Source organism: Vanacampus margaritifer, chromosome 9, assembly GCF_051991255.1.
Source record: "Vanacampus margaritifer isolate UIUO_Vmar chromosome 9, RoL_Vmar_1.0, whole genome shotgun sequence".
NCBI lineage: Eukaryota > Metazoa > Chordata > Actinopteri > Syngnathiformes > Syngnathidae > Vanacampus > Vanacampus margaritifer.
The window spans coordinates 26,059,015-26,073,377 of record NC_135440.1 but is presented as its reverse complement, the minus strand read 5'-3'; the positions used below and the strand labels follow the sequence as shown (position 1 = coordinate 26,073,377).

The 14,363-nt window shown below is 43.8% G+C and overlaps 1 protein-coding gene across 6 annotated transcripts in view; it reads right to left on the bottom strand.

Annotated features, from left to right (window-relative positions):
* atp1a3b (ATPase Na+/K+ transporting subunit alpha 3b) overlaps window positions 1-14,363 on the bottom strand; it is a 40,808-nt gene that overhangs the window by 8,988 nt on the left and 17,457 nt on the right. For 2 of the 6 annotated variants that reach the window (XM_077575768.1, XM_077575767.1), the window contains exons 2-4: window positions 13,486-13,567; window positions 716-841; window positions 206-265 (exon numbers count right to left, since the gene is read on the bottom strand). In XM_077575768.1, the coding sequence (XP_077431894.1) occupies window positions 206-265; window positions 716-841; window positions 13,486-13,567 (268 nt within the window). Of the gene's footprint in view, window positions 1-205; window positions 266-715; window positions 842-13,485; window positions 14,037-14,363 lie in introns of those variants that run through there. The other 4 variants (XM_077575772.1, XM_077575769.1, XM_077575773.1 and 1 more) reach the window with 3 other exon arrangements.

Genomic DNA, 14,363 nt, shown 5'->3' with positions numbered 1-14,363 from the left:
GACATAAACGGAGCTCTTGCAATTAATCAGAAAATAATGTTATGTAGTTATTTATGATTGTATTATTATTTTAATTACTGTCTTTTTGTGTTTCATGTATAGGACGGTTTTACAGCTGTAGCTGTGAGATAAATGTCGTCCTTTCTGGACTGAAGTACTGAGACGCCATCTAGTGGACAAGAGTGAGAAAAATAATTTACCATACCTGGACAATGTCCGTCTGGAATTTCCTGCACACCTCTTCTACGGACATCTTGTGTTCCGTCTAGACAAAGACAACAACAAAAATCAGTAAGAAAAAAAAAAAAGTAAAATGATGATACATGCACATGTTTAACTTGCTTAATAGGTTTTTTTTTTGCATGCAGGATAAACTATGATAACAATTATTCAAATGATTATAGGGAATTGCTCTTGATGGCAACCGTAGACTTTTAGGACTTGTTGAAGATAGAAATGGGCTCCATGCATGCATTTCACCTGACAAAGTGTATCATGGCAGCCAGGTGAATCTGCGTTGCGGCATCAAAGTGGCGACTTCCTGATAGCAAATCTTACCGGCAACAAAATACAACTTTTTTTTCATCCTGTGTATGATTTACACTTTCATTCTCTACCCACAGTGTCCATGCTGGACGTGAGAGACACTTATTTATTAACTGTGAGGACAGAAGATGCACAACACACTTGAGTAATAACATAGTTTTCTACTCACAATGGGCACTTCCTTCTTCAGGTCGTCCATATCCTTAGTTCCCGCCGCCCCCCCTTTCTTCTTCTTGGGGGATCGGTCATCTTTGTCCTGTGTGGTGGCAACGCGGTAACTGTCTGACCGGCCATACTACAGACATACACATATGTTTTATACATGCTTTACACCTAAAAGTGAACAAAATACTAGCTTGGGGCCCTTTTGTCTCGGGGGTGGGATGGGGGTGGGGGGGGGGGTAGGGGTGGAACTTATTATCACTCAGAGAAGGTTTTGTACAGAGTTGACGACATCAGTACGTAATAGAGATGGGCATAATAATGCTTTGTTGTGAATTGATTGTTGATTGATGGAGCAAAATGGAGTGGGGGCTACTTGGCTGAGTCTCAACCAGTGTGTTGTCTGAAGAAGGACAACATAACATCTAAAAGTTGAGCTTATATGGCAGCATAATTTGACTCAATATCACTAATGAATCTACATTGAGTTCATTTCAAATTGCCATTACTTGAATGCCCATCCCTAGTATTTAATACACCACAAGTTGTGAAGCGGCCTGAGAAGGAACTTTTGAAACCGGGTTCATATCAACAACAATTGAGTAAGAGTTTGCTACTACAATGTGGTCACCTGATAACAGTCTACTTCTAGTTCTTCTCCCCCCGCAATGTCATGCTTTTAAAATGGACCCATCAATACCACTTTTGTCAGACCGGGTATTCATGTACAGTACTTACATTTAGGTATAAAATACAATAAAGGTCTATTAGAAATTGAGAAAGACTGAATCATCATCACAGATGACACCCTGTTACTTTAAAGTGTTGGCCGGAGGTGTTTTGTGTTTGATCCTTCTTGATCAAACCGTCCAGGCTCCACACACAGGAACAGGCACACGAGGATCTTTAAATCAGCATAAATTAAGTTTCGTGTTTCAGGCACTAAAACGTTAAATCACCTGACAAAGCAGTATTTCGCACACCATGTTAATACTTGGGCGGGCTACCCAAAGTAAACTGGCCACCACCCAAGTAAATTTCAAGAAACTTTAATAAAAATATACCCCCCCCCCCGAAAAAAAAAAACGTGAAAAAAAAGATATACCGCATGTAACATTACTTCGCCGTCACTCACTTATGGATCATGAGGTTGGATAGACCCATGAGGACCCAAGTTGATTTCAAATCTGTGCGAAACACTGCAAAGACATCACAAGTGCACTTTCCTATTAATAAGAAGCGGTGAGTTTTCACACTGCTGCACTTTATCATCAGGTACGATGCGTACTTGCTATTGTCGGTGTGACTGAGGGGTTTGCGTGAATGCGAAGGTCCCGCATCGAAGAAGGGAGGTGCCTTGTTGACACGGGAGCTGCCATTTGGTGACCGATGAGATCAGACAGATTACATACACGATAGTACTGATTACTTGTGCGATAACGAGCGACAGGGATCCGCCTTGGGTATCGGTAGACGCCCATCCCTAATTAACATTATTACACATATTTTACATTTTTGAAGAAAACATTTCATCTTTCCAACTTTAATTTCCATCTTTGTATGTAGCTGACCTAAACAATCTTGGAGGGTCCACAACTTGAAAGGTTATTTGTCTTACCAACTAACTATGTTTCTGCTTTTCTTTTCATCCGTTTCACATAGTTGAACAGAACTAGCATTAGCAGTAGCCACAGTTTTGCTTATTCAGGTCAGAAGACTGTCATGCATGGCATGCAGATGGAGGGGGCTTACGAAAAAAAAACTTTTTTTTCAATTTTGCCATAACTATTTACATTTACTTTTAATTTTATTTTTGCTGCTTCTGGATTGGCGGCACGAGCTGTGGAAGTTGTCGAGGTTCTGTCATTTCAAAGGTGACAAAGGTTTGTGTCTTGGAATATCGCAATTTTTACGTTTTGTGGCTGGCTTACTACAAAATAGTAACAGTCACTACGTTGGCAATATAGCCATCGCTTCGTCATGTGCTGTAGCTCCGCCCCGGTCATCATGATAAGCAAAGCTCAGCAATTGCATGAGACACAGAATTGCATCACCCCCGCCCCCATGTAATTAAAAAAAAAAAAAAGAATACATTGTGCATTGTGACTAAAAAATGTGGAGACTTTTTATCAAGACATCTAAGTTATGGGGGGGGGGAAAGCCAGATACAGGTACACTTCCTTCCTAATCTGATTATCTTCAGTTCTGCAAATGGACCAAACCAAAACTGTACCAGTGTTATGGAACAGATAAAAGTTCTTAGCAATTTGGAAGCCCTGCTAAAAGGCACAGCTAAAACTTGCTGTAGTGTGAACTATGATATAGTGGAGCTAACCACAAATGAGCAGCTGTGCGTCTATTAAGTAACTCTTTCTTTGTAATAGAGGATTCCTGCCTTGACATTTCAAAGGCACGCCGTGGCGACATTGTTGAGGCTCCCAATCAAAACCGCGCCAAAACACACACACCTGTTGAGTTAAACACATGACAAATTATATTGCTTTGCTTCACCTCCGGGCTGAACTGTGTGAGAACGCTTGAGTAAAATCGAGCCAACGGTATAGATAAAAGACCCGACTTTCTGGTTTAGTCGGCATTTGTAGTAAAAAAAGCCTGGCGACAACTCTCGCTCGATCCCAAACAAACTAACCCTTTGTTGGAGCGTGTCAGTGAAGAGGGAGCGGTTTGACGTATACACACACCAGAGAGTTGTTACTGTACTGCAGTGCAGGTGAACAAACCTCTGGCTGAAGCAAGACCAGACAGGTCTTGAGGTAGCAGAAAGATGCAATGGAAAAGTACTCGTGCGATTGTAGTTGGTCGATTGAAGTTGGTTGATGGAAGTGTTTTTTCTTTTTCCTTTCCTCATGATGACACAACATGGCAAAGTGGGGGGGAAATGATAACGGAGTCCTTAGTTTATGACTAAATTACATTGCTACGGCTTACTCAAACTTGAATAGTCTATAAGATGGCTAGAAGATAATAGTTGTTCAACTATCATTCAAGTTACTGTAGAAAAGGATTTGGTAACAAGAAAATGCTTACAATATGCCACCAATATTTTTTACAATATGAAAACTTGAAATTTAGGTACAGATTTTAGCAAGAATGATGGTAGATGACACACTCTATTTGCTATCGTGGGCCATATTAGGTGATGTAGGCTGGCTAATCAATACTAGCTAAGCTATTGAGGTGCTGTCGCAAAACACCCAAAATGTGCTTGTAAGGTAGACTTTTATTACTGTATAGTTAAATTCTTAAACTATTACCTGTACATTTGACGAAGATTTTACTTGCCACTGATTGTGTTGGGAGGTTTTGCTGCAGTGGCCTAATATGATTACTGTACTTGCATTGCATCTGCAGTCATAAGTGTTGCATAGCAGCTATTGTAGAAGTGAGTGGAATGTGAGGCAGGCTGATGACAGACAAGAGCACACACATGCAACAGGAGACATTAGTGGGAGGTGAGAAGCCGGGCCAGACAAAGAGTGAAACAAAGCAGGTGGCATTGGGGGTGGGTAGATTGTTAACACAGCTTCTAATTAGATATTGACCACCATCTTTGCCCACCAGCTTTGTGTCAGCCTCTGACCTGCACTGACCCCACTCCAAATAATTGCACAACCTCACTTAAGGTGTGTGTGCGTCTGTGTGTGTGTGGCTGTCAGATAACACTATATCTATGTGGGTTCAGAAGTGCAAGCATGAGAACGAGTGTTTTTTTTTTTTTTTTGGGATGTGTCATCCTGTGTGTGTGCGCGTGCGCGTGCGCGCTCGTGACCCAAGCATTGAAGGCTGCAGGACGAAGCATACCAGTCTCACACCCGGCTAGCTGACAAACGCTGTCACCACAACACTGCACGTGTGTGTACAGGTGATGTTTCCGGGAAACTGCTACTACAAATAAACTACGCATGACAAATATTATTGGCGGGACAAATATGTGATATTGCAATATAACGCGTTAGCTCTGACGGTAAAATAACTGACCAACTAGTTAACAGAAAACTGTAACTCTAATCTCGGGCCCTAACCAAAAACCAAATCCTAATCCTAACAACATGCTCTCCCTGGCAGATTAGCACAGCTAAACGAGTGAAACCATGACAAGTGAAAACGTGTTTTACAACGTGTTTATAACCATAGCTATGCCAGCTCACTCCTTCTATTTTGGTTCAAGACGAGACTGGCCGGTTAATGTGCGGACCCACCTTCATTAATCATATTGCTTGATTCGCACGGTTAAAATTGGTTGAGTAAATTCTCAGCATTAAACTTGTGAATGAGCAACATGGGAGAAAAATGAAGATTTTCATCACCTGGGATTCAAAACAACTAGTGGGCGATGGTCACCCACTCACAAAAACTAGTTCAGAACCCCAATTGATGTGCGACAGTTTAGTCGCATTTGGCCATGTTGCTCAATGTCCGGCCAGAATAACACTCGCGAGCACTCCCCCTCCTAACACTGGGAGGAGTAAATGTCAGCTGCTAAAATGGCACATGAGAATCCCCTTAACACACAGGCGTTGACACACCTCTGTTACGGCTCAGCTCGTGGCCCCTTTCACAAGGCCTGTCAAAGCCAATTTTGTTCCACATGTTGCGGTAAAAGAGATAAAGACCCAGCTACTATCTGGTAGCGTCAGAACCGTATCAGAGACGACGAGGGGGGGTGACACTAACATTAGAAACTCACTTCTCCCTCCTTGATGTGTTGAAAGCAATTGCTGCGGACAAGGATTTTATAGGTCAATCCCACGGCTCAACAATCAAATTCATATAAACATCACAATATAGTGGATAGGGCAATTTTCAGATGACAAAGGCTGCCATTTGGGGGGGAAATGCTTAATTTCGGACTGTTTGTAGACTTTATTTTGTTATGTATAGGCCAATGTATATTTGATTATTTATTTAAAATTGTGTCTAGATAAGATCTAGTCCACTCCTGTTGTTTTATGAGACATGAAAAATTGAAGTGATAAAGCCACTGATTTGTTTGCATTGTTGTTATCTGACTTTTGTTTACGCCACATTTGTTTGGCAGCATTTTTGGTAGCAGGAAGTTATTGTCGTGAACGCTGAAGAGATTGCAAGTCAAAGCTGATTTTGCCAATCTGTGTCTGTGCTAATTTACAGACAAAAAGGGATTAAAGGGCGCACTTTAAAGGCAGGCGATTGTGTGGTGTCTGCTGTAACTCGAGAAACTTGCAAGTTGGGGCACTCGTAAGTCAAAGAACCACTGTACTTTTCATCGAAGCGTGTATGCGTGTGTGTCCAGCTGCTGTGCACGCCTCTGCGTAATGTAATAAGCCTTTGTAGTTGGAAAGAGGAAACAGAGACCAGTGTCTGGAATTACAGCCGCTCCTACAGAGAAAACAGACGAATGCTCTGACATCATTGAGCAGTGGCTCCATGATGCTACGCTAACCCCCCCCCCCCCCCCGGTACCTTAAGATAATTACCCTTGACCGTGTCACTTGCAGACTTGAGAAACTGTCTTGAAATGCCAGTAAGCCAAGAAGTCAGTGCTTTTGTTCAGTTTACACAGGCTGACATTTTGTGAACGTCACCATGGCGACCGATGCTGTGGCTACACGGGTGCCCTGATGGGATGAGGGACAAGTAGTAATTGATGCATGTGCAAGTGGAGACTGCATTCCTTGCTTGAATGCGACATGTGTGAGTATGAGCGGATGTGAGTCATTGGGCCAGCGATGGTGCGTATGTGGCGGCGCCACGCAATGCGGCAGAGAGAGGGAGAAGGACAGACTTCAAGAGAGAGACCAAGATAAGACATCACTTTTAAATCTGATGGGTAGAAATGTGGCGTGACAAGCTTGTGACATGGGCTAGGCTTTTAACTTGGCAGGAAAGCACACCTGAAACAGGAAGTTTACAGAGCGTAGAATGCTGCTTATTATGTACGACTGAGGAAGTAGTTGTAAACAGAAGGCCACCTCGCTTCTTCGTGCGTGTGGTTATGCGGAGTTTGTTTCACTTCCCCTTGAGTCAAATCAACTACAACTACATACCTTAACTCTTTGACTGCCAAAAACGTTAAATAACGTTTAGTAAAATCCCATGGAGGAGTGCCAAAGACGTTAAAATACGTTTTTTTCAAAACAGAGGTGAAACTAACCATTTTCTATTGTTGATTACTGAAAAACGGAATAAGGTAGAAACAAACTTTTTTTTCTGATGAAAGATGAGAGTCCAATCTTTCATTTGGTAGTATGTGTGTTTCCATAGTCCAAACACATAATTTTCTGTGGACCTTGAAAGATCAGTCAAAAATGCTTAAATCGGCTGGCACCCACGGCATCCCTTTTCTGAAAACGTCTGGCAGTCAAAGAGTTAATTGTGCCAATTTTTTCCAATTTCCACTTAAATTTTACAAATACAACGGAGATGGTGCACTGTACTGTACTTTTTACATAATACAAAATAAGAGTCTAGCCTTTTAGTACAAATGTAGACAGGCCAAGAGATGAGTTGGAGAATTTATCCATCTGGTGATCCTGTTAAGAGTTAGTGTGATTGTGTCGCTGGCATTGCGTGCATGCAGAGACGTGTGACCTTGTAAGGTTATCGGGCCATCTGCTGTTCCTTGCAGCAGGACAGCGTTGCCTTTGGGATGTAGTGGAGGGACTAGAAGGGGTGTGGGGTTAGCGGTTGGGATTAGCAACATGCTGGATTAGCACACCGAGTTAAGTCTTTTACGCCACTAAACAAACACACATTTCAATAGGGTTGTATAATCACTAACAAACCCCGTAATTAGGGTTTGGATCACTGGTTGACTTGACTTCCAAGCTGTTTTCATTTCGAAAATTAGTAGCTATGATTGGTTCCACAAATTGTATTAAGCAGCAAGACCCTTTCCTACATTCTAGTTCCTGTGCAATGGTTATCATCATTACCCTTTCTCACTTTACAATTCGGATAGCCTTGAGCATCACAACTAAAAGTCCAAGAGAAAACAAAATGCAGTCAAATGATGCTCACTTAGCTGAAGCCTTTTGAGATTTTTTAATGTCCCGCATAAAAGTTTTTTAGAACTTCAAATTGTATCCCCTTTTGGTGCATTTGATTTTGGAGTGACTAAATTAGAGCAAATGAGGACCCAGGTGAAAAAGATCATGTGCGATGTGCTCCTGGCACAAAAAAAAGAGAAAAACCCAAGAAAGCTTTTGAATCAGTCATAGTCGCCCATCCTGACCAGCTGTCCGTCTGTCTCCACGTCCACACTCCACTCCACTCCACTGTCCACCCACACACTGAAAAGGTGCTGAGGTCGTACCTTTGCGTGTGTGAGTGTGGGAAGATTAGCATTGTAATGTTGAGCTTGTTGGAGTTGTGGATGGAACGTGGCATATTGCCACGATGAGCCCACCTGAGGACCTTGGTGACACCCACAAATGTGCAGATATGCAACTGATCCACTGAAAGGCTGCTAAAAACCTATCAGGAAATACACTGATAACAAAACATGGAACTTGAAATCTTTGCATTGTTCCTACAAAATATCAGACAGTGAAGGATATGAACTAAAAATATTATTTTATATTCCTTCTAGATAAAATAAAAATTCGGGCCCTTCTCATGGATTTTTTAAGGCCGATGCAGATTGCATTATTTGGCAGAATAAAAATCTGATAATTAATTAAAAAATATCGAATGAATGAATAAAACAGCCAATTTTTTGGTCCCTTAACCCTTACAACAATATGATTTACGGGCAGAACATTTGAGTGTTGTACAATACTTTGGGTTTTAGTATTTGTTTAACTTTACAAAAGAGAAACATCGGCCGTTTTTTTTCTTAATTAGTTCTATGTCTTTAATTGTATGTATAAACTAACGAACATCTGTTGTTCTAAACTCATAGTTGGGGCTGCTCGATTTCTGTTTGAATTAACCGTAGCATAGATGCTAAGTTCCATTAGCCTGTATGTGGCTTATCTTTGTATGTTAGCACTTAGCTTCAGAATCTTGTTTGAAATTCTTGGTGTTTACGTGTGGGTTTTACAGTAATTCATCTGGGAGTGAAAAATAGTTTGAAGCAAGCATGTTTTGCCTGTTATTAGGGCAACAGTTCACTATCTGCCAAACTGGCTCTATGCGGACAGAAAAAAATGTGGTATCATTGCATTTTTGATGGCGAAATATCATGAAATTCGTCCTGCGAGTATGTCAAACTTGTCCTACTAGTGTGATGAAATGTCATACTGTAGTACTAGGAGTGAGTACAAACGGCATACTAGTACTTGGGCCTTAAACTGGATCTCAAGGATATTGTATAAACACTCAAAACGGCTTTCCATAGTCTTAAGCCTTAGTTACTCAGGGTGGCTTGGTGTCACACCTTGTGTTCAAACACATGCAAACATTTAGCATGCAAACATCCCTAGGACAACACCTTGATTCGGTCACGTCCTTGTTGTCAGGCAACGGAAGCCTGTTGACACGCTCTCAAGGAAGCCACCGAGTCCATGCCTCACAATGAAGTTAAGCTTTGCAAAGAGAAACAAGGCAGCGCTGACCTTTACGTTTGAATTACATTACATCGGCTATCACGGAGCAGTCTTATCACCCATGCTAACTCCAGCCTTTCTTTTTGCTGACCATCCTTCAGTAGAGGACAATGACCTCGGTGCGGCGACTTATTGATCAGAGACCCTCAAGCGGCTCGATGGGAGTCGACGGGGGCTTGACTTTAACTGACCGCCACGTCACAAGGGCACGAGCACCAGGATGTAGTCTTATCTGTGTGACCGTTCTGTTGCAGAGTTCCTCAATAGGTGGACTCCGGCCTGGATCCAAACCCTGAAGACTTCCTAGATGGACATATTATTAGATTATCAAATTACTTTGACAAAGGTTTGTAATTTAAACCGGTGTGGATTAACAGTAGTTTTATTTTAACCCAGGCAGCTGTCTGCCATCTTTTCTGGTCATTGTGGTACAGTAATAAGACTGATTTCATGTATTGTTTCTACTCCCAAGTGACACTACAACCAATCCAATGGTTTGAAATGGCAAACAAAAGATGTTGAGTTGATAATAGGTCAGATTTAGGGCTGGGGGGAAAAAAACTAAAAGTCGACCACAAGAATATGTTGACACAAACTTGTTGTCCAGATGTTTTTCTGGCACCATGTAAACCATCCACACCTTTCCAGTCTTCGTAAATGTCCATGACCTTTTCACACTAATACCAACCTCTACGAGTGCAAAGTTGATACTGCAGTCAATGACATCACGTAGCAATGAAATGTTTACCACAGTTTTTGAAAACTGAATTTGAATAACATGTTTCTGACAGTGTTCAGCAAAAACTAACCAAAGGTTCAATTTTATACTATAAATTACAACTTTCGTGTGTACAGTGGTGCTTTGATTTACAGATTTATTTCATTCCATGACCATGCCCGGAACTAAAAAAAACTTGTTTCTCAAATCATCTTTCCTCACTGAAATTAATGAAAATGTCATTAATTTATTCCAGCCCAACATTGTTCTCCTTCTGATGAGTGCAACTTGGCCACTAGGAGGCTAAGATAAAAACACAAACAAAGAGTTTCACAACAAAGTGGCTCATTAAGCTGCAGTAATGCTAATAATTTTTCGCAGAGGTAAGAATATATACCACTAAGTACAAATATATTACATTGCAGCACAGTTGTGTTCAAATACCCGACGCTTAAAGAGTTACAAGAGCAACATCAATGCTATTTGTTAGCTCGTCTATAGCGCTTTTGCTTTGGGTGTTAGCTGGGCATCCCGAAGGCAAAGGTAAGTGGCTTGTTTTAAATACGCAATGTGTAATTTTTTGGTTTATTTGGAAGTAAACGTCAACTGGGAGTGGCATAATCTGCTTCAAGCCATATTTTCTACTGCTCGTTAAGAGAGCTGAGTTCATTGCCATCACATTTAAAATTTTTGGCCGTGTAACAGTTCGCAACTTGAAAAACAAAAAAAATTAAGTAACTTGTAAACGCAATTGAGGTACTAATGGACTCAGCTTTGCAACCAAAGGTTCACGTTTGAGGGATGACTGAATTTAGTAGTAGAAGATACTAGAAAATATTTCACATTCATGCCCTAGAAGTATTTATATATATAAATACTTACGGTAACTACGTTATGACATTAAACTACTGTGTTAGCGTAGGTTAGTGTGATACACAAATTTGGCTACACGTCAACTCCTTCATAAACCCTCAACCCCAGTGCAGCGCTCTGCATGAACTCCCTCACTCATTTTTGTGTGTGACAATTTACTGGTGTAAAATGTAGCTTACGTGTGTACTCATTTTTGCCACATGGTCACACGGACAACTATCGTGTAGTACAGTGTGCCTCAGAAAATATGGATTCTGAAAAGAAACTCAAGGTTATCTAACAAATCTGCTTTGATGTAGGCTACTCATTTATACCTGAGCTCGCTAGTTACTGTATGTGGTCTCATTTTCACTCGGACACATTTCTTTTGGATTCTATAAACTCTTCCCTTCAGTTTTAACTGAGGAGTGAGGATCACTTGGCGATACGTTTGGTCCAGTGCGGCAGGTGCAGTGAGGGAAGGACGTGCAGTACTCTGCACCAAAGCAAGGGCTGGGCCTCTGCAGAGGCCGCACGCATCCGTCTCTTAAACGAGCGCCCACTTCCACCAACACACGCCTGCCCTCTTCATTAGTAGGGGGGGGGGGGGGGGGGGGGGCTCAACACTCTCCAGCAGCCATTATGACCTTCTGACAAAGACTGCAATAGCACCACTCACACTCTTCCACCTTTATCACTTTAATCCCCATTTCCAACTTAACCAAAGGCCACACCCTAAGGAGATCGTCCACCTGACCCCCTTCCCCATTCCATCTGTCCTCCCTGATTACCCGGCCCCCACAATGCACTGCGGCCAGGAAACAAGAGCCACAGTAATGTGAGCCCGAGGGTCATTATCCTGTAACAGGATATACAGTCAGGCAGCCCCTCCCTCTCCCCCTCCTCTCTCGTATAAATCCATCTCGCTACACCTGCACTTGTGTCCTTCCTTTCTCATCATCCAGTCCGCTGCCCACCTTCCAGCATCCATGCGAGGGATGGGATGTGAAGGTGAAAAGTGATCCCGGCATGCATCGGCAAAAAAAAAAAAAAAACACTTTTTTTTTTTTTTAAAACACGTGCTTAACAAGCAAACGCTTCGTCGCACATCTCAAGCGCCGGCCTATCGTGGCTCTGCGCTGGGAATTTCCACAGTATAGGCCCCGCCCCCACTTTGATGCAGCACGCCACGCACGTTGCATGCGATGTTCCCCCCCCCCCCCGCGGCCTTGGGAAAAGGACAGCTGGCGCACCACATTCACCGTGGTTCACCTCTGACACAAAACCGTACCACCCAATGACAGGAAATTCATACTACCCACCACAATGTCCGATATTTCTTCCCAACCTCTGCCTGAGCATATTTCCCCCCACTGAGGCGATGGTTTTAAATTGTCGCAGCCCCCTTTTTGACGCAGCGGCCCGCCACCTCCCTCTGCAGGGACACCGCAACATGCAAGGGGGGGACCCCGTCGGCTGCCTGCTGTCACTGCAATGACGCCGGTCCCCTTCGGGCTTGCAGCGTCACGCCACTGCACTGCATCCCAATTGATGCAGTGGTACACACGCACACACACATATTGCGCAATAGCTTGCATCTGCATTTATATGCCGGGGATCTTTTTTTTTTTTTGCCTCCATTTGCTTTTCTCAGCAAATTACGCACACAAACCAAACAGCACACATCTTTTTTTTTTTTTATCCTACTATGTGTGTGTGTGTATTGGGGGAGAAGGGGGGGGGGGGGGTAAATGTAGTCACTTCTAGCGATTAGCGCATCTCTGTTATGTCACAAATTAAAGGGGAAATAAGCTGGTGCGCTTATTCTCGGTAACCGCATTATGACGCATGGGTCACCGAGTGCGCCGGGGGATGAGACTGCATGGGGCATAAGGGGGGCACGATGGAGGGCTCCGATAGAGTGAGGCGAGGTGGGGGGCATGGAGAAAAATGGTGGGGGCGACATGGAGGTCATGGCGATAAAGCCATGCATGTCCTCTAGTAACCCTCGAACCACACACAATTTGGGTGAAAACATGGCTGAAATACACCTCCCCCACAATAAACCAATTAAGGCCTACCTAAAATGGCTGGCAAGGTTACAGGCAAAAGTGAGGCCTATGATGAGACACACAGAGGACACTGGGCCCCAGTCTTCTTTGGGGACTTTGAGCAACACTTTCCATTATTAAAAAGGTGACCGCCCATGTGTGTGTGTGTGTGTGTATGAGTCAGTGGAAGCTAATAATACGCCAGTAATCCATACAAAAAAGGACAATACTCGACATGAAATAGAAAAGATGTTTGAGAGTGAAAGCATCATGGAGGCTACAATTGGTTTTGTCGCAGTGTGGCTGGAGGCAGTTCCGCATGACAGTCAATGTCACTCAACCATGCGCGGGATTTCCACTCAGGGAAGAAGTGAAATGACATCACGTTTCATGTCGAGGCCCCCACCGCCACCACCACCACCACCACCATCACCCTTCCCTCTCTCCCCTCCTAAGCACCGCCACCTCCGGGTTCTATTTTCGCCGCAACGGAGGTGGTGGTGGTGGTGGTGGCGAACTACCGCTCGTTCTCAAGCCGCTTCGGGTGTGTGTCAGTACAAGGTTGAGGTGGGAAAATGCAAAATGGAGTGACGAATGATGGGCTTACCCCCATGTTGGCGCAGTCACTCTTCTTGTCCTCCTCGCAGGTTGAGAGGTGTCCCCTCTCAGCTGAAGCGCCCTTAAAACGACTTGTGGTGGACGGGGAGGGGAAAAAGGGGGGAAGAAAAATAAAATGGTGGTACGACCAGTCTTAAGGCAAGACAAGGGGTAATGCAAATGGAGTCTTAAAGGTGGGTGCGTCACCGAGAAGTTGCCGTTCCTCAAGCGGCTCTTGCAAATTAAAGCTCGGCGAAAACGTCAACGACCACCCTAGTCGCGGTTTGGGTGCCTTGTTTTAAAAGAAACGTCGCGATCTCAAGCGGAGCATCACGTGTGGACGTATCTCTAGTCCGAAAAGACCGGCGTAACTAATTCGTCAGCCGCACTACACCCCCTCCCTGCCGGCGCTCGTATCCCTCCGCGGCCCGGTAACAGCGGTAACAGCTTGCCGCAGTACGATTTCTCCTCGCGCCGCACCACTCCGCCTGTGAAAGAAGCGCCGCCCGGAGCGAATGGCTAAAAAGTCGGGTTGCTGATTTGAATACGCCCCGCCCACCATCAGCACCGTCGCCAATGCACAACGCCTCTACTTCCATCGCTCGATCCGCTGTCCAATTGTAAAACCGACCGTCTCTTCGCTGACGACCAATGGGCGTCAACCTTGTGTTCCCGCCGGCTAATTGGAGACGATCTTAGCCCCTCCCGCTTTACTGCAGAATTCAGCGGCTAGCCGAGCTGCTAGCTAGCTGTAGCTACGGCAAGGTTTTAGTGTAGAAACACAAGGAAAGGTTGGATTGGAGTTGTCTTGCCATGCTGTTGTGTTTGTTCTCGTGTGGCATGACAAGCAGCCATTGTGTTCTTTTTGTAATGTCCAGACACCAACGT